At 44.8% G+C, this 23,703-nt stretch overlaps 1 protein-coding gene across 3 annotated transcripts in view; it reads left to right on the plus strand.

The window, feature by feature from the left end:
• The window catches only part of PIGU (phosphatidylinositol glycan anchor biosynthesis class U), a 79,952-nt gene that overhangs the window by 44,609 nt on the left and 11,640 nt on the right, over window positions 1-23,703 (plus strand). For 2 of the 3 annotated variants that reach the window (XM_045806489.2, XM_045806507.2), the window contains 4 exons: window positions 176-273; window positions 11,232-11,386; window positions 13,201-13,344; window positions 16,131-16,255. In XM_045806489.2, coding sequence (XP_045662445.1) covers window positions 176-273; window positions 11,232-11,386; window positions 13,201-13,344; window positions 16,131-16,255 — 522 coding nt within the window. Of the gene's footprint in view, window positions 1-175; window positions 274-11,231; window positions 11,387-13,200; window positions 13,345-16,130; window positions 16,256-23,046; window positions 23,190-23,703 lie in introns of all 3 variants that reach the window. The other variant, XM_045806499.2, reaches the window with a different exon arrangement.

Genomic DNA, 23,703 nt, shown 5'->3' on the forward strand with positions numbered 1-23,703 from the left:
ATCAAGCCAAGAAGCTCTCGCTGTGTGTGAGTTTGCATAGCACCTTGTATACAAGGAGACATGTGACAAGAACTTATTTGACCAGTTACGGAAAGTTTTCTTGTTTGGGGGACTTGCCGAGTCTAATCCCGATTGCTCAGGCTGGATTATTGTATATATTTATTTCTTTTTACAGGTAGTGCCTTCCTCAGTGCTATTTTTCTTGCCTTAGCAACATACCAGTCTCTGTACCCACTCACCTTGTTTGTTCCAGGACTCCTCTATCTCCTCCAGGTAAGCTCTTGCTGGTCAGAGGCCAGCGCTCAAGTGACATTTAATACCTGGCCTGGTCACTGCCTGGGGGAAGGAAGGGCATGGCTCAGTTAAAGCAGTGGGACTGGGTCCCTATCTCACATTTACTTGCTTCATTTCAACCTCATAAGAACTTTATGGGGTAGGTCATATTATTAGCCATGTGTACACCTAATATTAGCCATATTAGACACATGAATCGCAACTAGAATGTTGGGGGTGTAGTCATTTGCCTAAGGTGATATGGCTGGCAAGTGACAGTGCATGAACTCAGGTGGCCTGATGCAAGAGCCTGCCCTCTGTCTCTTTTTTCCACGCCAGTGAGAACACACACATCTCCTCAAGAGCAGGTAACCACTTGCAGGTCCTGCATGGTCCCAATCCATTCTTAAACGAGAAACATTTCTTGAAAGTATACAGGGGGCGGTGCCACGATTCAAACCAAGAAATGTCTGATTTCAGAGCCTTTGTTCTTAATTATAAACACTGTTGCTAAAACTGAGTGTATACCTCCATTTATTGAAATAGGCTATATGCTTGTCATCTTAGTGACTTCATAGTACGTCTTTGTGTCGATGTGCACAGTGATACGTGATGATTAGCTTGGGCTTTGTCCTGTGTGGGCAATTTGAGATGTGCCCTGGTTGTCTCTGGTATAAATAGTACAGTAATTTGATTTTCTTTAAGTTATTTCCTTAAGGTGTATTCCTCCAGCTGACTCACTGGATCCAAAGGTGTGAGAAGTTTCATAGTCCTTATTACATAAGACTGGAGTGTTCACCAGAAAGCCTGAGCCAATTTGTAGTGCCACCATCCGCGTCTAGAGTGCAGTGAATCAGGGGCGCCTGGAGGGCTCAGTCAGGAGAGTGTGAGACTCTTGATCTCAGGGTTGTGAGTTCAAGCCCCATGTTGGGTGTAGAGATTACTGAAAAATAAAATCTTGAAAAAAAATGAAATGAAGTGCAGTGAATCATTTCCTCTCAGGTTGCCAGCACTGGCTTTTCAAATTTGACTTATGGTTGCTAGTCTAATAGATATGTCATTGTACTATGAAGTTTTGCTCTGATTCTCTTTCTGTATGCATGTTGGATCCAGGAATTTTTCCACATACAGTATGCTGTTTGCATTTCCTTTATTACCTCATATTTACAGTTCATTCTTTAGAAAGTCTGAGCCCTAAGAGGAATGCATACAACCAGAATTTTTGTGCAACTATTTATCAAATAAGTACTATTAAAAATATATTTATTTGTACACATGAACTGACTAAAAATTTTTAAAAGGTTCATTAAGCCAATTTCTAAATACTGCCTTTTGTAAAATCACTTTCATTTAAAATTCAAATTTCCTCCTGATATCAGTGGACGGTACAACTGAGTCATGGAACTGAGCAGCTCAACCAGTCACCTTATTCAGTCCCTTCTCTGGGCCTCAGAATGGGGATAATATAATATTAGTTACTGCAAAGGGTTATCACATCAAGTCTTAAAACAGAGTGTAAGAGTTCATAGAAAGGACATGGTCATCGGTCTGAGGGTATGTGGGGTGATGAGGGGGGAAAGAAAATAATTCATTTTCTGGATTCAAAGGAACTATAAAAATTAGTTTGTACCTCTTCCTTTGACACTACAAACCTACCTCCATTCTTCCAGTGGAATCTCTAGAAAGTACAGAAGGCAGGGTGCAGACAAGCGAATGTCTCATCAGTGCCAGAGGCAAGTTGTTTTCCTCTTTGCAGGAAGAAACCCAGGAAGCCTTCAGGGTCAAAGGCAGGGGATGCTGCATCTGGATCCCTGGTGGGTCACTTACAAGAATGGTAGTTTAAGCTCATCTGGTCCCCTCCCTCCTACTTTACTCTTCTTTTGACCTTGGCCTACAGCCTGGTTTAAATTAGAAGCTAAAATATTATGATTTGATAGCATTCAGAATAAAAGAGAGAGCCACTTGAGGGTACAGGGCCTAGAGCTACAGTGAAGGATATGCCAAGTGCACAGGACCTCCAGGCTGAAGCTATGGGACTGGCAGAGGGGGGCTCATGGTACAGTCAGGCAAGTTTCTAGTTCCCTCCTTCCTTTTGCTTCGGATTTCTAAATCTTGGACCCCCTTAGACGGCTTGAAGTTCTTATTTTCTTTGAAAAAAAGTAACAGAAACTAGGGGGAAATACCTCGTGAGTGTTCTTCCGGTTTTTGCTTTAACCCAATCTGACTTCCTGTCTGAACTGAAGAGGTTAATCCTGTGATTTCTGTACTTTCTGGAGCCTGGAGCAGGTCACATGATATCAGCTTGCCACAAAGGAGCCAAACCAACCAGGTCTTTATTTCTTTTCCTTTAACATTTTGTTTATTTACTTGAGAGAGAGAGTGAGTGTGGGTGTGCTCTGGAGCGCAGGCACAGAGAGGTGAGGAAGGAGGGGCAGGGGGAGAGGGAGAGAGAGAATCCCAAGCAGACTGCATGCTGCAAGCAGAGCCTGGTGCAGGGCCCCATCCCACGATCCCGAGATCATGACCTAAGCCAAAATCAAGAACCAGATGCCCAATCAACTGAGCCACCCAGGTACCCCCCAACCAGGTCTTTCTTGATAATTGGGTCCTTCCCCAGGCCTTCTCTGGGACCTTATCTGGAATTTTCACATCTTACTCTCTTTCCCCAGCAACTTTTTGTGGTCTCTGCTGCTTCCAGGAGGGGGCCGAGGCAGAGGTGGCAATGCTGTTAGCTTCCTTTCTCTTTAGAACAGGTGAAAAAGAGTGTGAGCACTTGATCAGGCAATTGCAATGAACTTTTCCACCAGTTTTGTTGCCTCTAATATAACTATCATGTAAAATATATCTCTTATTAGCCCAAGAACTTAGGTATAAAAACTTTTGTTAGGTTTCAACCTCCTTTAGAGTTTTGGGTTTTTTTCCTGGTAACTGACTTTTTGCCTTTTTCACCATATCTGAGAAAGAAACAGTTTCTGTATAGATAATGCTTTTCTTTTTTCTTCTTTTTAAAAATTTATCATTTATTTGAGAGAGAGAGAGTGACAGCAGGAGCAGGAGGGGCAGAGGGAGAGGGAGAAAGAATCTGAAACAGACTCGGCACTGAGCATGGAGCCCGATGCGGGGCTGGATCTCATGACCCATGAGATCATGACCTGAGCCGAAACCAAGGGTCAGATGCCCAACCAGCCGCACCACCCAGGCACCCCTAGAAAATGCTTTTCTCCCTAGTGCTTTAGAGAGTTGGGAGAGGGAGATAATTGCACAGTTCTCCCCTTTCTTATTATAGTTAGGCTTTTCTTAAGCAGTCTGAGAATTCTCTTACTTCCCTAAATTTGTTTATACATTAGCAGCCATATAACTGCTGGCATGTAACTACAGGTTACATTTTTCAGGTTGAGAGTATATAGCCCATAGACCACATCTGGCCCACAGATGTGCTTTATTTGACCATGCTATTTAATTATTTTAATTAGTTGTCAACATTTTTAAAATTCATGTTAAACATTTATATTTCTTGCTTCTTTTGGAAAATTGGGAGATCTGTCTCCTTTAGACAAGGTATACCCGCTTCACAGTTTAGCATTGTCCCTGGGCTTCATTTCTATTACCCTTCGCTCCTTTGTTACCTGCCTGGCCCCTGTAGGGGTTTGAATATGTGTGTGTGTATATATGTGTATGTGCGTGTGTCTATGTCCGCTGTACAGTCTAGAAACAATGACCAGCCCAGCATCAATGATTATCCTTGGGGCTCAGATTTTGATCTTACAATACCATTTTTACTCATTAAAAGAAATGAGTTTCTCAGAGAAATGGCTGATTCTAGGTTTAGGGCAGGAAACGTACAGGATAATCCTAGACCATTGTGATACCAGAAAACAAGGAAGCTATGAAAGGCTGTGGGGGTCATCTCAGAAGGACTCAGGATCCAACTTGAAGGGCGCCCACTGACCAAAGATGGACAGCTCGAGTTTCATTAGGATTAGAATTGCAATGGATTGGGGCGCCTGGGTAGCGCAGTCGTTAAGCGTCTGCCTTCGGCTCAGGGCGTGATCCCGGCATTCCGGGATCGAGTCCCACATTGGGCTCCTCCGCTGGGAGCCTGCTTCTTCCTCTCCCTCTCCCCTGCTGTGTTCCCTCTCTCTCTGGCTGTCTCTCTGTCACATAAATAAATAAAATCTTTAAAAAAAAAAAGAATTGCAATGGATTAAAACCCATAATTATATTTAAATCCAGGCATTCATAATGATAATAAAAAGGTTAGTTGGTAATTGGTTAAATTAGGAGAATTGACAGAGAACCGATTCATTACCTTGAAAACTGGAACTAAAAGGAAAAAGTTAAGCGTTTATCTTGTCCTATACCATTAGGTAAACATATAGTAGGTGAGCTACTATAGATTTTTGAGCTTGCAAATGAAGATAGATTGGTAGGATATCATCATTTTGCAATACCGGTTGATCTAAGCATTGAGTGTTAATAGCTACTAATATGAAAAACAAGCAAAAATCATGCCTCCTGAGAAAAGAACACACCACCACCAGAGTTTTGCCAAGGGGATCAAATCGAAATTGACCAAGCCTCAGGATCCAGCTGCCAGTTTGCAAGAAATACTGAAGATAAAGTATGTAATTAGCAAAAACCAGATTGTGGGAAGTTCTACAGATTAAATGCCCAGGTTCTTCAACCCATGAATTGTTAGGGCGCACAAGTGGAATGGGTTGGAGGACCTATAAATTAAGAGACTTAAAAGTTGCATTAAATTTTTTAAAAACAGGCAAGCTAAACTATAGTGTAAAGGGATGCACATTTTGATAGAAAACCATTAAGAAATGCAAGGAAGTGAATCTCTACAAGCCAGGATCAGTGGTGACTTTGGAGGGAGGGGGAGGCTGTGGCTGGGACAGGGCACAGAGAGAGACTTGGAGAGTGGCGGGACATTTCTTCCTCTTAACCTTATGGATTTTGTCTCATAATCATTCACTCACTAGGTTATGTATTTGTTTTATGTGGTTTTCTGTATTTTGTGTTTTATTTTACGATGAAAAGTTTTTTAAAAATTGATCCAAATGTTTAAGGCACCATTGTCCCAACCCTTCAACTTATTCATTTCATTTTAAGTGAGCATTTGCTATTGAGAAAAAGAGGTGGGTAGGATGAATGCTTATCTGCTCACTGGGAAATGTGCAATGTGGACCTCCAGATGAGTCTGGCTCTAGGGTTTATAAATAGCACACCATCAAAGAAAGGGTCACTCGAGTTTCTTTCTTAAGCCTTTCAGGCAAGCCTCATTGGTGTAATGGGAGTGGTCCTGAAAGATTACTTAATCTTTAATCAGACCCAGGTTTTATAAGTAGATTTGGTAAACATTCCACATAACACTATATTCTCGGGGCTCTTGTTTCCTAAAGCAAACCCGACCCCTAGACCAAGGCTTAACAAAAATTATACCTAAAATTTAATGCACATTTTACATCACAGATTTGCCAGGAAAAATACCATTTTCCACTCACGCATCGACAGTAACGCTTTAGGTCCAATAAAGCACTGAGAACATGGCAGCAAACCAAAATGTAGGGGCTGCTAATGGATTTGTGAAAAGTGAAACCTCATCTCCTGGGTCTGTGCCTCAGACTCTCCTCAGAGAGTGGATTTGAACAATCTACCTGGTTCAGTTCTTCATGGCTGTCTTTTCCACTTCCCACTTCTCTCCTTCTTAAATACCATTAAGTAGGGAGGAAGGGAAGAACGAACCAAAAGAACATTTTTACTTTCGAGGGTTTTTTTCTCCATCCCTAGGCTGTGGTTTCCTCCCTCCCTCCCTGCCTCCCTTCTCTGCTAGATGGGAGTATTTTTTAGGAAGAAAGGATCAGATGATCAACTCTACAGGGAACTCAGAACCTTAAGTGCCTTCCTCTTTGAATTTGTCTGTGGATGACTCCTTTTTGTGTAATCTTTTTCCATCCCCAGAAATATAATATTCTCTTGAAACTGTGTTATTTTACAGCAGTGCTGTCAGTAGAACTTCTTGTGATGATGGAAATGTTCTGTATCTGTATATTGTCAATTGTCAAAATATAAATAAACTTAAAAAAAAGAAGTGAGTGCAATTGAAGTATTCAAAAGAAATGGAATTGATTAAACTGTTTTAGAGACGCTTATTATACTTGCATGAAAAGGGAATAAGAATCTAGGAAGGTCGGGGCGCCTGGGTGGCACAGCGGTTAAGCGGCTGCCTTCGGCTCAGGGCGTGATCCCGGCGTTATGGGATCGAGCCCCACATCAGGCTCCTCCGCTAGGAGCCTGCTTCTTCCTCTCCCACTCCTCCTGCTTGTGTTCCCTCTCTCACTGGCTGTCTCTATCTCTGTCGAATAAATAAAATCTTTAAAAAAACCAAAACAAAACAAAAGAAAAAGAATCTAGGAAGGTCTATAACTTCTTCCCTTGGAGACGGTGCCCCAGGCTTCATTCCTAATCCATCTTCTGTCAAGCCTTTGTAGGAGGATTTCCCCTGCCTCTGGAATATTTTCATATTGTCACTTCTGCCTTGAGTGAAGCTTTTTTTTTTTTTAAGTTTATATATTTATTTGTTCTTTTAGTAATCCCTACACCCAACGCAGGGCTCACAGTCCCCAGATCAAGAGTCACATGTTCTTCCAACTGAGCCAGCCAGGTGCCCCAAGTGAAGCTTTTTTACAATAGGTGATTGGAACAACTGGAAGGGGACAGAGCTGGGACTTAATGGACCTTCTAGAATGATTTGTGTGAAGTGCTTTGTGCCTGCTTGCTAATGAATATTTGTTTAATAAATAGCTGTTAAGTATACCGGAATCTGGTCTGGAACTTGCTTTCTTTGCAGCAGGAGTGTAGAGTGGGAGCTTACTCTCAGGCACCTCAAACTTCTTTCATGGCAACCGTTAAAGCGCCTGAACTGCATACTTTAAAAGAGTTAAATGTATGTTGTGTGAATTTCACCTCAAAAAAAAATCTAATATTAGCCCATTGCTCACATTTTTCTAGCTTTGACATAGAAAAGGGGGCTCCTTTAAATCAGCTCTTGTGTTCTTCTGAGCCTTTCCTTCCTTTCTTTCTGGTACCATAAGATGTTCTAGGCTCATCTTGTATTTTCCCTGCCCCAGTTCTGGAATTAACTACTTCTTTGAGGATTCCTGGTTCCTTCTATTGGTGAATGCTATTTAGAAACCAAGGGTTATAGGTATGCTTTTAGCAGACAGAGCTATGAAATGCATGCATGTCCACTAACCGCCCCCCCAAACATGTCTGTGATTCTTTCTCGCTCTGTGTCTTCATACTAATGCCTCTGATCCCAGCATCTGTTTATACTGATACCTGTGACTCCAGTCCAACGCCACAGGGCTCACTTTAGTGTCTCCCTTTGCCTTGTGTATAATTTCTTTCTCTAAGGTTTGGAAGCCCAACTGTCATCATCTGCAGTTTATTTGCTAATATGTTCAGTTCTAGAACACATACAAAGTTGTTCTCGAATTGCTGTGAGAAATACCCATGTCAGAAACATATCTGCTGACTGGATTATACCATGTGCGTGTAGTTCTTTTTGTCTTTAGCGTGACAGTGTTGTGTCAGCTTACTGTTTCTCAAAGTCACTCAGGTTAGTTCTTCTCACACGTGGCCCTTCTGCATAGTTATCTTATTTGTGATATAGTTAAGCTCATGTATTACTGTTTGTATGATGTGGGCTTTCCCCTACACCTTGGTCGGCTTTAATGTTCTGTTTATTGGGGGATATGTGAAGAGACTAAGAAGTACCGCTATGGTTCTGAGAATCAGCTACAACACAAAACATATTCGGAGAAATATCACCCTATCTTCATCCCTGCTAACTTGTTCTTTCCTTTTTCCTTCTTTCTCTGTCACCCTAAGTAACTATTTTAGTTTCTGGTTTACCCTTCCTGTGTTTCTTTTGCACAAATGAACAGGTACACGTGTATTTCCTTCTTTCTTATATGAAGGATCGCGTACTCTAGGTACCCTTTTGTGCTTTGCTTTCTTTACTATTAGTTCCTGGAAGTCACTGCAAATTGATGCATAGAGATCTTCATTCTTTTTTTACAGCGGAATATTGTACATTTTTACATACGCCATTGTATGGACGTACCATAGTTTGTTCAACTTTTTCCCTTTGTATGGGAATTTAGATTGTTTCTAATATTTTACAATCACAATGAATGCCTTAATGAGTAACCTTGTGTATATGTATTTTCATATTGTCAGAGGGGTATCTTCAAGGTAGATTTCTAGAAGTAGAATTACTGATCCGTGGTAAGTATATATGTAGTTTTTTTAGGTCTTTTCAAATTTTCCTCCACAGGGATTGTATGAAGTTTTTATTCCCACCAGTAATGGGTGATAGTGCCTGTTTTTCCACAGCCTTGCTAACAGAATGTGTTGTCACATTTTAAAATGTTTGCCAGTCTGATTATGAGAAATGGTATCTCAGTGTTTTAATTAGCATTTCTCTAAATATGAGTGAGTTTGAACACTCTATCATGTTTGTGGATTGTCTGTTCATTTTTCCTTCTCATTTTTCTGTTGGATTTAGGTCTGTTTTCCCCTCAATTTTTAAAAATCCTGTATATATTAGGAGTATTAACCCTTTGTCTGTAAATTTTCTTCCAGTTTCTCATTTGTCTTTTTACTTATTTATGGTTTTTCTTTTAACAGCTTTTATTTTTATCAAGGTATAATTTACATAGCATACAATTTACCTATTTAAAATATAATTCAGTGATTTTGGGATATTCACAGAGTCATGCGGCCATTACCACAATCGTTTCTAGAACATTTTTATCACCCAAAAAGAAACCTCATGCCCATTAACAGTCACTCTGTTTTTCCCCAGTGCCCCTCTCCCCTCTAGCCCTAAACAATCAGTATTCTGCTTTTGTCTTTATAGGCTTTCCTATCCTGGACATTTCATATAAAAGGAATCATACAATATGTGGTTTTTTGACTGATTTCTTTCACTTAGCATGAAGTTTTCAAGGTTCATCCCTATTATAGTGTGTGTTAGTACTTCATTCCTTGCATGTTTGTATTTCCATATGAACTTTAATCTTGTATAATCCCATAAAATAGCTTGTTGACATTTTTATTGGTATTGCATTATTACATTGAATTTATAAATTAAATTAGGAAACTGATCTCTTTATATAAAATTTTGAATCATCCTGGGGACGCCTGGGTGGCACAGCGGTTAAGAGTCTGCCTTCAGCTCAGGGCGTGATCCCGGCGTTATGGGATCGAGCCCCACATCAGGCTCCTCTGCTGGGAGCCTGCTTCTTCCTCTCCCACTCCCCCTGCTTGTGTTCCCTCTCTCTCTTGCTGTCTCTATCTCTGTCGAATAAATAAATAAAATCTTTAAAAAAAAATTTTTTTTTTGAATCATCCTAAACAAGGACAGGGGATATCTGTCCATCTGTTCAAAACACTAGTCTTGGGGCGTCTCGGTGGCTCAGTCATTAAGCATTTGCCTTCGGCTCAGGGCGTGATCCCGGCATTAAGGGATCGAGCCCCACATCAGGCTCCTCTGCTATGAGCCTGCTTCTTCCTCTCCCACTCTCCCTGCCTGTGTTCCCTCTCTCGCTGGCTGTCTCTCTGTCAAATAAATAAATAAAATCTTTAAAAAAAAAAAAAAGACACTAGTCTTTCAGGAGCGTTTTAAAATTTTCCATGAATCGGTTTTACACATTTCCTGTTAAACATAATTCTAAGTTTTCTTTTCGTTGGTGTTATTGTAAATGTGGTTTTCCTGACCATTGTGTCCTCTAATTGTTTATTATTAGTGCATGTGAAGGCTATTTGTATGTTAATTTTGTACTCTGCTCCTTCACTGCATTCTTTTATTGCTTGTTATTTTTATCGTAAGTAGTTGTTGCATATATCTAGACACTAATATGATTTATTTTTAAGCTCTTTGTGTTATATTAATAATTTTTCTTATGTTGAATTAACTTTGAGTTTTTGGAATAAATCCAACCTGGTCATAACCCGACTTTATCATGTCCTGCTGAATTATGTTAGATAATATTTCATTTAGCATTTTTGCATTTGTGTTGGTAAATGGTCTTGGTATAAAGCTTATGATATTTGCTATGAAAGAGTTAATGGAAGATTAGAATAACCTGCTTCTTGAATGTTGGTAGAACTTTCCTCTAAAACTGTCTGGGCCTGCTCTTTTCTTTATGGGAAAATTTTTCATTTTCAAATTTCATTTTCAAATTCAAGTTTTCATAGGTTTTCAAATTTTCAATTTTCAAAATTTTGAAATTCAATTTCTTAAATGTTTATAGAACCATTATAATTTTGTTTCTTCTTGAATTAGTTTTTCCCTAGTCTTTTATTTCATGCTTTACAAAAGTGAAAAGACTAGTATAATAAGTACCTTTTATTTAGATGACCCTGTTACTGTTTTGCCACATTTTCTATATCTGTGTAGATATATAGATTTTTTTCCTTTTTTTTCTTTCCTGACTCATTCTCAGGGAGGTTACAAATTTATTAAAAATGTGCTATTCATATTTCCTACTTGGTTACCGATTTTTGTCTTTTTGATCTATCAGATAATGGTTATGTCTGTTTTTCCTTTATAGACCTGTCCATGTTTGTTTTATATATTTTTAGACTATGTTATTAGGTACATAAAATTTAGTTACATCTTTCTGATGAACCTTTTATCACTTTGGAACATCTTTATTTTTGCAATTCTTTATACATTAAAGTTTATTTTATCTGGTAACGGTATAACTAAACTAGTTTTCTTTTGACTAGTGTTTACCTAGCATAAATAAATCCTTTTCAATGTTTAGATTTTCAAAACTTTTCTGCATCCTGTACTTTACAGAAGAGATCTTGAAGTTTAAGCTGATAATTTCCTTCTGTCCTTGACATCCCCCAATATACCATTTTGCCTTCTCTCCTAGCGGCAGTACATACCTGTGAAAGTGAAGAGCAAAGCCTTCTGGATCTTCTCTTGGGAATATGCCATGATGTACGTGGGAAGTCTAGTGGTAATCATTTGCCTCTCCTTCTTCCTTCTCAGCTCCTGGGATTTCATCCCTGCAGTCTATGGCTTCATGTAAGTAATGACTTCATTAGAAAACTCTGAAAGCTAATTCGTTTTTCCCAGCTCCAGCTGGAGTCTGAGGGTGAGCAACCACAGGGAGCACCTAGACACGGTGGTCCTCAGACTTCAGTGTGCACCAGAATCACCTGCAGAGCTTCTTGACACCCAGATTTCTGAGCCTCTAGAGGTTTTGATTAAGTAAGTTTGGGATAGGAACCAAGAATTTACATTTCTTTTCTTTTTTTTTTTTTTAAAGATTTTATTTATTTATTAGAGAGAGAGACAGCCAGCGAGAGAGGGAACACAAGCAGGGGGAGTGGGAGAGGAAGAAGCAGGCTCCCAGTGGAGGAGCCTGATGTGGGGCTCGGTCCCATAGCTGGGATCACGCCCTGAGCCAAAGGCAGATGCTTAATGACTGAGCCACCCAGGCGCCCCAAGAATTTACATTTCTAAGTAGTTTTCAGGTGACGTGAATGCTGCTGGTCCAGGAACACACTTTGAGAACCACAGGTCTAGCAAGTACCTTCAATTTAGTGAGATGGAAGATAATTCTCTAAGAACATCTGAAGCAACTACAGGCCTCTTCCTGGAAGGGTTTGGTTCAGTCCCCAACAGGAATGGATATATTCCTCTACTGCAAGAGGGTCTCTAAGAGCCACCTCCCATGTGTCAAACTTTTAGAGAAAATCAAAATGGAGTATGAGTTCTGCAGACATATCCCAATGCTCTCTGTGTGGTATGCTGAGGAGGATGGTCGCTGCCCAAACCTCAAGGAACTCACAGCCCAGTGAAGTGTTGACAGTTACACCTGTCAGGGTGGGGCAGGGATATGGAGTGGCAGACTCCCTTTTGGGATTCCGGACTGCTAATGTGTGTTAAATCCTGGCTGAGCATAACCTTTAGTTCTTCATGCTTTTCCTTAGGTAGGAGTTGTATTGCTGGTGAAAAGCTTTCCCTGTTTTTTTGCTGACCCACAGATTGTGTTCTTTACCTCATTTCACAGAAAAGGAACTGTAGTCACAGCAGGAGGCAAAGACTTGCCCTGGGTGGAGGCCTCGGTCAGTGAACTCTGACCATGAGCCACTGCATGTTTCTCCCTTCTCCATGCTGCATTTATTGCCCTTTTAAAACTGTGAATTGACTTCAGTTTCAACTCTGTTTTTTAAGATAAAACATATAATATAAATTTTTAGAAGAGCCAGAATTGCAACGAATCTTTATCTGAAAACTAGACAAAAAGTTTTCCAGTGAAATCCTTATTTCTCAAATGAGATCTGGCATCCTAGCCGGAAGCTGCTGGTGCTTCTGCAAGGCTCCAGAAGTCCCTGTGGTGTCAGGCACTCCGTCTCTGGCTCCTGCCATGGGGATACAGAGCAAGAATGGGGAGCGGCAGGATCTTTGAGCTTGCTCCTCTAGGCAAGTCTTTGGAATGCCCCCAAGTAGATATTGTTTGTTTAAAACCCATTCCTCTTTTGTTACAGTCCTGGATATCTCCTAAATTTAAACATATGTATTTTAGGCAGTAAAAGAGGGGCTGGTCTTTTGATTTCTAGCCTGAATGCTGCCTCATTTCAGATCTTTGATGCACGCCAGAGTTTGGTTCAGCTGGTATTTGTTAAGGGTTATCATTTTCTGTTTCTCTGCCTCTTGTTTTTATTAATTACCTATATCCTGGGTGCCTGAAGAGCCCCTCACATCCCGATCTCCGTGGGGACAGTCATCCTTGGCTGTCCAGTAGTGACCAAAATCTTTAGGAGAAAACCGGGTCACAGCAGACCATTTAAAATTTGGCTTTCCCCCCCCTCCCTTTGTTTTCTTCATTCCAGACTTTCTGTTCCAGATCTCACTCCAAACATTGGTCTTTTTTGGTACTTCTTTGCGGAGATGTTTGAGCACTTCAGCCTCTTCTTTGTATGTGTGTTTCAGATCAACGTCTTCTTCTACACCATCCCCTTAGCCATAAAGCTAAAGTAAGTGGTTGGACCTGCTGCTGCTTTGTCCACAGGGCCATTTGTAGTCTTGCAGGTGCCTTTCAAACTGGGAGCGTCCGCTGTTTATGCCATCTTTGCCCCGGGGACCTGCCCTTAATGGCCTCCGGTTCCAATAGCCGTAGCCAGCTGTAGAGTCAGTCCCACATGAGTACAGGCTGCTGAGAGGGTGCTTTGGAGCACCCTGATATTTCCCCTGGCATCACTCTGAGCCTACAGTGCTACTGAGCCCACTCACTATTTTGGGTAAGAGGAGGGGTTCAGAGTTGGAAGGTGTCTTTGGAAAAAGTGGATCTTGTTGGGTGCCCTCCATCAGTATCCCAGTGACAGGGGGCACTCAGGATGTATTAGTTGCGCGTTTGGCTGCCTGCAGCTCCATTTAATCTTCTGATCAATTTCCTTCAAAAGGCTTGTCTGTGGCGCTCTCTTCTGTAGTGTAAGAAAGCAAACACGTAGTGAGCCTGGCTCCACCCAGCCCTTTTTAGGCTTTCTGAAAAGGGTCCATACTTAACCCTTCCAGCATTTCTTGGAAGTAGGCATAATTTTATTATCATCACTTCCATTTTATAGTTGAGGAATAGACATTCAGAGAAGTGGAACAAGTTTCCCAGAGTCACGCAGCTAGTAAGTAGTGGAGCTAGGATTCAGACCTACGTTTGTTTGTCTCCAGAATCTATACTCACCCCCTGTACCATGCCAGACTCCTGAGAGAGGTCACTTGTAGTAGCATCTGGAAATTGGCCTATTATCCTGGCTTCAGAGAAGGGGAAACAGGCGCTGACACATGTCCAGGTGATGGTCCTGGGTGCCTGAAGAGCCCCTCACATCCTGATCTCAGTGGGGACAGTCATCCTTGGCTGCTGGTCCAGGGAACCTGGAGGGGAATTTGGTTTAGATTTCAAGAGCCTGAGTTCTCTGTTCTAACCTTCCTGCCAGTCTTCATGGCCAGTGTACCAATGCACATGGTTCCCATTCTGTAAAAGCTCAGAGCTCATGCCTCCTTCCCATTAACATAGCCTTGGCCTGGCATCTGACAGAAAACCTTCCTTGGCCTGGCAGTCTCCGGAACTCTGGCAGCCTTGCCCAGCCAAGCTCTCCAGCTGTCTGTTGTCCCCAGTCCAGTCCCTGCCTTTGCCCTGGTCAGGCCTAGCCACTCAGCTGCGAGAAGCTGGGAGCCTGGAACGCCTTTCCTCACTCTGTGCAGCCCCTTTCTTTGTCTGCACGTGAAAGGCCACAGGTGGCTCCTGGGTAGGCAACAGCACCACCCGCCCCAGGCCAGGGCTCCAGGGTTGTAGGGACAGAGGATATGAAGTGACCCCCCCCCTGCTGCGGCCCTCCTGTGCCTGGATCTGAGGCTCCACTAGCTCTCCAGCCCCTGCAGTATTTGCTTCCAGCGCCAGCTTGGTGGGAGCAGGGCCCTTCAGGCCGCCTCTCTCCAGACAGCATTGCAGGAGGGTCAGGTCTCCATATTTTTTGTCACTGTATTTTCACTGGCCTTTTCATAGAAATGTTGTGGTTCTTACCAGCTACCTAAAAAGCCCACAGCCAGTGATTTGGATTATCTTTAGGAAGATGCTCACTGAGCTAGCTGGACCCTTCTAGAGCCTACAGGACTGTGAGACTTTGCCAAGCTGAGTCTGAAGCATTTGCTGTGTAAAACCGCTCAAGTGTTTGGGGTGTGTACATGTTTGTCTCCACATCTCAGATTTACACCCACTGAGTCACCCTGACCTTTGACCTGCAAGACAAGAATACCATTAGTCTCTGAAGAAAACCTCAGTGAGCTGGGCATCCAGGTGCTGCACAGAAGTAGGCCGCATGCGCGTTGTTTAGGTACAGCTGAGGAGGGTGTAGAGCCGGCCTCTTCCTGCTGGCTTCCTCTTAGCACCTGGTCAGCTCTCGGAGGAACATTGGAGATGGAGTTCTCTCCCCACCCTTCCTGACGAGAGCTGCGATCATGCTAGGCACTCAGAACAGTCCTGGTGATGCTTAAGAGCTCTGGAGATAAACAGCCCCACTGCTTACCAGCTCACCTACCTTCTCTGAACTTCCGTTTCCTTGTCTGCAAAGTGTGGGCGATGGTACTGCCTACTTCGAGGAGTAGCTGACATGTCGTAGGGATCACACGTGATGGCACAAGGAAAGGGTCTGGGACAGAACTTGGCAGAGTGAAGCTTTAGGAAATGGTAGCCGTTGTTGTTAGTTTAAGGTAACAAGAACCCCAGTTCCAGCGCACAAGAGCTGAAAAGCTGCCTGCAGCAATCAGTTTTCTTTCCGGAAAGGAGCTCATCATAGCTAAGGGCCCGTAGACTCCACTGACCATCCTGGCAGAGAAGAAGAGTGTCAGCAAGCAGGCACATCCTGCCCTGGGTCCGGTTGTCAGAGGAGCCTCTGGCAAGGGAGGCCGCCTGATGACTCTGACTAGCAGCCATTAGAGCCCAGTAATGAAGCTGACTTCATTTGTTTTCTTCCTCAGTGGCTCCTGGGGGAAGGCCCAGAGCTGGGCTGGGGGTTGAAGGGGGATGGGCTGTTTCTCTAGTGTTTGCTGGGCCCTCCTCCCACCACCTCTGGACTTCTCTGGGTCCCTGCAGTTTTCTGCTTTGCTACTCGGTCTGGCCCCCAGGTCTTGTGGGCAGCAGAGCCAGCCCCTTCCTGAAGTCCCCTAGAGAATATTTTTGGGTTCAGGGCATGGGGTTAGGAGTCTCTGGGGTGGACCTGGTCCCTGACTGATCTCTCCCTCTGTGTCTGCCTGTCCTGCCCCGCCCCAGGGAGCACCCTATCTTCTTCATGTTCATCCAGATGGCTATCATCTCCATCTTCAAGTCCTACCCAACGGTGGGGGACGTGGCCCTCTACATGGCCTTCTTCCCTGTATGGAACCATCTCTACAGATGTGAGTACTCCCGCCTCTGAACCTCTCGCGGCAGATTTATGTCAGCCTGGTCCCTGGAGGAAGCAGCCAGGGCAAAAGAAATCAATAGGTGTTTGCTTGGTGTCTGCTGTGCTAGCAGCACCGGGAAAGACACAGTGACCTGAGTGTCTGCCTGCTGGGTATTACAGACTAGTGATGATAATAACAATAAGCACTTTGGGGCGCCTGGGTGGCTCAGTCAGTGGACGGCTGCCTTTAGCTCGGGTCATGATCTCCAGGTCCTGAGATCAGCCTGGTCGGCTGCTTTTCCCTCTCTCTCTGCCCCCCAACTTCCTGCTCGTGCTCACTTGCTCTCTCTCAAATAAATAAATATTTTTTTGAAATGTTGTTTATTTTATTTTTTAAAAGATTTTATTTATTTAAGAGAGAGAGTGAGAGAGTGGGGGGAGGGGCAGAGGGCGAGACTCTTAAGCAGACTCCCTGCTGAGTACAGAGCCTGCCGACAATGTGGGGCTCCATCCCACGACCCATAAGATCACGACCTCAGCTGAAGAGCTGAAACCAAGAGTCCAATGTTTAACCGGCTGAGCCAGCCAGGAGGCCCAAAATAACCACCATTTTTTGAGCACTTACGCAGTACCCACCTGGTCACTGTGGTTCTAGGAGTGTTAGGTGCATCAGGTCAGCTCATCTTCACTCCAGACTTGGTGGGAAAATAGCGCCATTTTGCAGATGAGAATACTGAAGTATAGAAAGGTGGAGCCATTTGTTCAAGCTTACGTGATAGGTAAGTGGAAGGGCTGGCCATGAGCCTCTAGCTAGCGCTGTCCGGTAGGACTTTCTGTGATGATGGAAGTGTCCTATAGCTGCACAGTCCAATAGAATAGCCACGGGTGTGACTCAGAAGCTCGAGTTTTAGTTGGAATTTATTTGAATTTAAGAAGTCACACGTGGCTGGTAGCTACTGTATTGGACAGTGGAACACTAGACCTTGGGCTTTGGGCCGTTTCCCAGCACCGCACCTGAACAGCCACAGAAGCCAGATGGCAGCACTATACGTAGTCTGCCTGCTCTGAAGGCCCTGCAGTTCTAACCGTCTCCTCCGAAGCTGGCGGAGTGAGCTGCTTCTGCTTCCTGGGCCCCCAGTATTTTCCTCAGTTGGACTCCGAGCCCTCTGTGAGGGTTCTTTTCAGTGTAATGGGCTTCCTGAGGGTAGGCTTAGCATTCACTCACCTCTGTGTCCCCAGAACCCAGGATCAGACCTGACCCACAACTCAGCAGCTGTTTTGGGGTGGGTTTTTAAGCCTCCCTAATAAAGAGGCAGTGTCAGTGGCCCAACACCACTTGATTCTCAAAACTAAAATGGGAAGGGAGCTGTGGAATTTTCCTTGCCTACAGGGGTGCACAGCAAGATGTCAAGAATGAACTTGGGGAGGGGAGGCTTCAGAGGAAGTAAATCTTTGTTATTATTTGGGGCTGTCTGGGTGTCAACCAGGAAGTGAAACCGACCGGCTGCTAGAAAGAAACCTACCTGTAAGTCGGGGCTTCTCAGTGAAGGTAAACAGCAGAGTGGGCGGACCAAGCCTGGGCTGCCCTTGCAGGTGGTGACCTGTGGGGCGGTGACCAGTCCGGCCTGACTGGGTGAAGGAAGTGGCGTCTTCTACCTGTGACATCCTCATTGCTCAGATAAGAATCACCCAGTCCAGCAGAGCAGAATGGCCAGTGACAAGTCATGAGGCCACCAAACATGTCAGCATGCCCCAGATTGTGACAGGGTGGGTCTTGGGTATGTTGATTCTCTTTCCCCAAAAGTAGAGTCATTGTTTTTTTAGCTGTCTGTCCCACACGGGGCACCTCTTGCCTGTGATTAATCCTTCATCCCGTGTTCCTGAACACTGTCTGGAGCCAGGAAGACTTGAATCTGGATCCTAGCTTTCCCATTACTAGTTATCTGTTTTTAGGAAAATCATCTAACCTGTCTGAGTCTCTCGGTTTTTAATCTGTCGGATGCGGAGAATATCTTCCATGGGTGTTCTAAGTTTGAGAAAGAACATATGTCAAGAGCACTGTGGTTATCACTAGTAATAACCATGCAGGGGACCTCTGGCTTAGTTCCATGATCAAAGTTCCAGGCTAAGTAGTCAGTCATTCAGAGTCATTGGAATAAACATATTTTTCAAACTTGAAATAAGTTATTTTATGCCCTCCAGGGTTGAGGCAGAGAAAATAAGGATGGGGTTTCTAGAAACCTACATGATCTAATAGATGCTGCAGCTGGCTGGCTGGGCAAGCAGTTTACAGTTCAGCTTGATCAACGATCCTGCACGGAGCGCTGGCTTCCCCCCTCGATGGGCAGCTCCTGTGGCAGAGAATACTCATGCTCAGGGTATCTGTGTGGGGCATGACAGCTGTGCGTCATGGCGTTTAGCCCGGAGCATCTCCAGGCTCGTCCTTTGGACCTGCGGGCGGAGACTCGGACAAGTCTCTAAGTCTAGGTTGGATATATTCAGACTTGTAATGTGGTTAAGAATTCAGTTTAAACATTAGCTGCCAGTGCCAACATGCCTGCTCACATACTCACACACCTTTTTGTTTTCCTATCCTGGCCAGTGGGGAGGAGAAGAGGTATGTGGGCCCTGCCCCGAATGCAGGCCCCAGACCGGAACTCTGTGGTGCTTGGGGCCAGGATGAGTCATGCAGACACACAATTGCAGTGTTAGGGAACAGCCTGCTGGCAGAGTCCGTGCTAGCCTGCAGTGGTCTAGCTGAAAGAGCCAGTTACCAGAGGCTGGGGAGGGATGGGGGGTGGTGGTGGTGGTGGTGGTGGTGGTGGTGGTGGTGGTGGTGGTGTGTGTGTGTGTGTGTGTTTTGTTTTAACTTTTGTATAAAGATAAAAGAATATAGATTAAAAAAATACAAATTATAGAGAATAGTAATACAATAAGCACCTTTGAAGCTCCCAGTTCCCCTCTGTGCTCCTCCCAGTGGGACTGGATTTTTCAAGTGGAATTTTATTTTATTTTATTTTTTAAGATTTTGTTTATTTATTTATTTGAGAGAGAGAGAGAGAGAGTGAGCACTAGCCAGGGGTGAGGGGGCGGGCAGAGGGAAAGGGAGAAGTGGACTCCCTGCTGAGTCTGACATGGGACTCGATCCCAGGACCCTGAGATCATGACCTGAGCCTGAGCTGAAGGCAGCTGCTTTACCAACTGCACCACCCAGGTGCCCAGAGAATTTTATTTCTGAATGCCTGAGGCTCAGAGAAGGCAGGGGACTTGCCTGAAGTTTCAGTTTGTCAGTAACAGAGGCAGGGACTGGATAAGCCACCCTGTGGGTGTGATGGGGAATCGGGTTCCATCTGACCCAAGTAAGTCTGATGAAGGGTGAGCCTTTCGTCTTATTCAGCCCTGGTCATCGCTGACATCTCTGACACCTGGTGCCTGGGACAAGCTGTCCTGTGCCCCAGGTCCCAGCATCAGGTGCTCTGGCGTATAGCTTTAATCCTGGCCTGCCAGCCAGCAAGAGTGAGTACAGCTCCCTGTTCCTGCAAAGGTCACTGCAGGCCAGAAGCCAACTGGATGCGGGTGACAGTTCCTCCAGGGACATGGGAGTGTATCTTTGCAGCTGTCTGTAATTGCAGCCAGGAGCTGCATGGGAGCCTGTGCACTTTGTCACCTTCTTGTCACCCTGTCTGAAATCCAGAGTGGCTAGAGGCAAGGGACAATGCCCTACCTGGGCTGTCAGGCCACAGGAGTTTTGTTTTAGGAATAGTGTGTATCTTTTTCAGCAAAATAATTTCCAGGAGATCAGGAAGAACCACTGAGAGGGGCGTCTGACTCTTAATTTCGGCTCAGGTTGTGATCTCAGGGTTGTGGAATCGAGCCCTGCATTGGGCTCCACACTCACGTTGGAGTCTGCTTAAGACTCTCTGCCCCTCCACCCCCAACCCTAAAACAAATAAATAAATCTTAAAAAAAAAAGAACCACTGAGAAATGTAAATAGTGATGTGGGAGTGGAGGAGTGGCAAATAGATTTGTTCTCCTTTCTGGAGGTTGTAACATTGTTTACTAATAGTAATTCTCAATGCACGTATCCCTTTTTCCAGACTTCTTGTTCTGGGAGCAAGGAAGTCTCAGGAAGACTTGAGTCAAGGCTTTATCCTCTCAGCTTTGAAAATCCAGAACCATGGAAATTTCAGGTCAGAGAAGAGGACCCTGCAAGCCCTCCAGGCTGTTGTTTCCAAATTGTGGGAGCTCACAGACCACTGACACTTTTTTAAAAACTCTGGTGACAGAGTTGTCAACTTCTTGTTTTGCTGAAGACATTAAAATAGTCAACTGCCAGCCATTCATCCCCATTTCATAAAAGAAAGGACTTTTTAACAACAACAACCAGCAACAAAGAGACACCTGTCATTTCTCATGAATCTTAAGTTCAAGACATTTACCTTTAACAAGAACTCTGAACTACCATGTTCTGGTTATCATCACCATGACACAGACCAGTGAAATCTCCGTTACAGACTGGTCTGGGCCTCTTATTTGCCAAGGGTCTGCAGCTGTAATCCCGTGGCTTGAAGCCTTGGCTGCATATTAGAATCGCCAGGGAAGCTGTTACAAACTATTATGGATGCCTAGGCCCCACCCCTAGAGAGTCTGATTTACTCAGATCAGGTGGAGCTCCCCCGTGATTTTATTTTGCAGCCAAATTGAGAATCACGTAATCCTGTCCCCTTTCCGATGCATGAACCCCTGGTATAGCAGTTCTACCAAGTTTCTTTACAACCAAGACAAACAGCCTCAATGTTCAGGAGGTTCCCCATCTCTGAAATCTCCCCAAACTCTGATTTGGAAGAAGGGATTTCCTGAAGGTCAGGATCAGAGAGGGGAAGGGAACTTCTCTGTTCATTAAGTGCCATCTGGGACCCAGATCTATTGGTAAATTTTTTTTAAAGGCATTCTTTTCATTAGTTTATTTTAAATAATACTTAATAGTTTCTTTAAAAAACAATCGAGTGTAAAGAAAGAGATAAAAATAGCATATAATGGTACTGTCAGATACTCCTTATTGAATTCAAAGGGGGGGAAGCACAGTGTGATAGGCAGATTAATGCTCCCCTCCCCACAAAGATATCCACATCGTCCCCAGAACCTGTGAATGTCTTACTTCACGTGGCAAAAGCATTTAAAGTTAAGGATGTTCAGATGGGGAGATTAGCTTGGAGGTTTATCTGTGGGGGAGGGGAGAGTGTAATCCACAAGGGCCCTTAAATAGTAGAAGGGCTTGGAGGCAGGGGGCACGTGGGGGATCTCTTCCATAGTTTTGCTGTAAACCTAAAACTGCTCTAAAAACTAAAGTCTATTTTCTTTTCTTTTTTTTTTTTTTTAAAGATTTTATTTATTTATTCGACAGAGATAGAGACAGCCAGCGAGAGAGGGAACACAAGCAGGGGGAGTGGGAGAGGAAGAAGCAGGCTCCTAGCGGAGGACCCCGATGTGGGGCTCGATCCCATAACGCCGGGATCACGCCCTGAGCCGAAGGCAGACGCTTAACCGCTGTGCCACCCAGGCGCCCCTAAAGTCTATTTTCTAAAAAAAGGTGGAAGAGGGAAGCAAAAGAGGAGGTCCGCGTGCTGCAGTGTAGCAAGGACTTACCTGGCGTTGCTGGGTGAAGCGGGAAGGGGGTCGTGAGGCAAGAACACAGCAGCCCCTTCTTGCTGTGAAGGCCAGCAGATGGCTTCTTCCCTAGAGCCTCCAGAGGGCACGAGGCCCTGAGGGTACCTTGATTTTAGCTTGTGAGACCCATCTTGGACTTCGGAGCTCTAGAACTGTAAGATAAACTGTGTACTGTTCAAGCCACAACGTTTGTGGTGATTTGCTGACAGCAGCCAGAGGAAATGCTCAGGATACACCTCTGCCGGTTTCTCACTCGTTTACTCCGCGCGAGCCTCCTGCGAGTAGGCATTTTAGCCGTACTCTAGAGGCGGGGAAGGTGGGACTCAGGGAAACTTGCCGGTGGAGCAGGGATTTTAACCAAGGTGTTTGTCTTTCTAAGGCCAGGTTTGGGCACCCTGTCCTGCTCCTTCCCCTCCAGCTGTACCCCTCCTGCCTGCCAGTACCCGCCTGAGTGTCGGGGTCCTCCCTGGGGTTTCTGGGAGAGCTTCCTCCCTGGTGGGATCCCGTAATCCCTCCGGGAGTGTGGGGGGATGGTGTGAGATAGGGTGTCAGAGATGTTCAAATCATCTAAGGAAAAGTGAAGGACATTTGAAGAGAAAGGCAGGGAATCTAAGACATGAATTAAAGAAAATGGAAAACGTGTTCCTAAGACCCAGGGCTGTGGCACCATAGAGACTCTATGGGGGGCAGGGGGGTTCTAATCGCCATGGGTTCATGCTGCCATTCCCACCTGTGATCCCAGGTGAACAGACAGCACCGTGCTTGTGGAGAGGGAAGGGATTACCCTTGGACACTCCCAGAGTGGGGGATAGAGGGCATTGTCGTGCTGAAATGCTTCCACTGCGGTGCCCAGAGGCCTTCACAGTGTTGCCGACTGTAGCCATCCAGGCCCACAGTGGGAGGTGCAGAGACCAAACCTAGAACTTCCCATCAGCTTTGGGCATGGGAAGCCATTGACTCAAGAGTCTGAGGCTTGCCTCTTGGCACCCCGGAGCCTCTGAATCTGGAGGGGGAGGATTTCTGCTTCTGAGCTACCCAGGCTCTTCCTGGCCTCTCCATCCCGTGGGGCCATCCCCACAAGAAAGGGTGCCAGGAAGAATCAGCATTTGGCTAACTGTGACCATCTGTCTTTGCAGTCCTGAGAAACATCTTTGTCCTCACCTGCATCATTATCGTCTGCTCCCTGCTCTTCCCTGTCCTGTGGCACCTCTGGATTTATGCAGGAAGTGCCAACTCTAATTTCTTTTATGCCATCACGCTGACCTTCAACGTTGGGCAGGTAAGAGTCAAGGGCTGCACGGGGACAGGAATTCATTTTGTAGCTTCAGACATTCAACAAAGGCCATGGGTCCTGCAAACTAGGCATTCGGACATGAGTGAGTGGACCGTTCTTCCCCTGAAGTAGCCCCTGGTCCAGTAGAGATTAAAGAAGAGAGAGTAGAAAAGCTGAATTCCTCGGGCATTTATTGGGCACCATGCTGAGCCATCGCCCCAGTGAATTCTCCTAGCAAGCCTGTGAGATAGTGTTATCACTACTTTACAAAGAGCAATCAAGGCTCCCTCACACAGGTTGTCTCTTGCCCAAGGTCGTTGGAGGAGCCAAGAACGAAATTCAGGGAAGGCTCCATTTCTGAGGCTGCCCTCTTTCTGTAACAGCTCTGGTCTGCGTGGCACTGTAGTGGGTGCAGTGGTGGGGCGGGGGCTGCTTGGGGAGCAGGGGTAGGGGGAGGAGAGACTTTCCACACTGGGACAGCAGGAGCAAAGGCAGGGAGATGAGAACTAGTTCGGTCTAC

This window comes from Ursus americanus, chromosome 22, assembly GCF_024610735.1.
Source record: "Ursus americanus isolate L20-20 chromosome 22, mUrsAme1.1.p, whole genome shotgun sequence".
NCBI lineage: Eukaryota > Metazoa > Chordata > Mammalia > Carnivora > Ursidae > Ursus > Ursus americanus.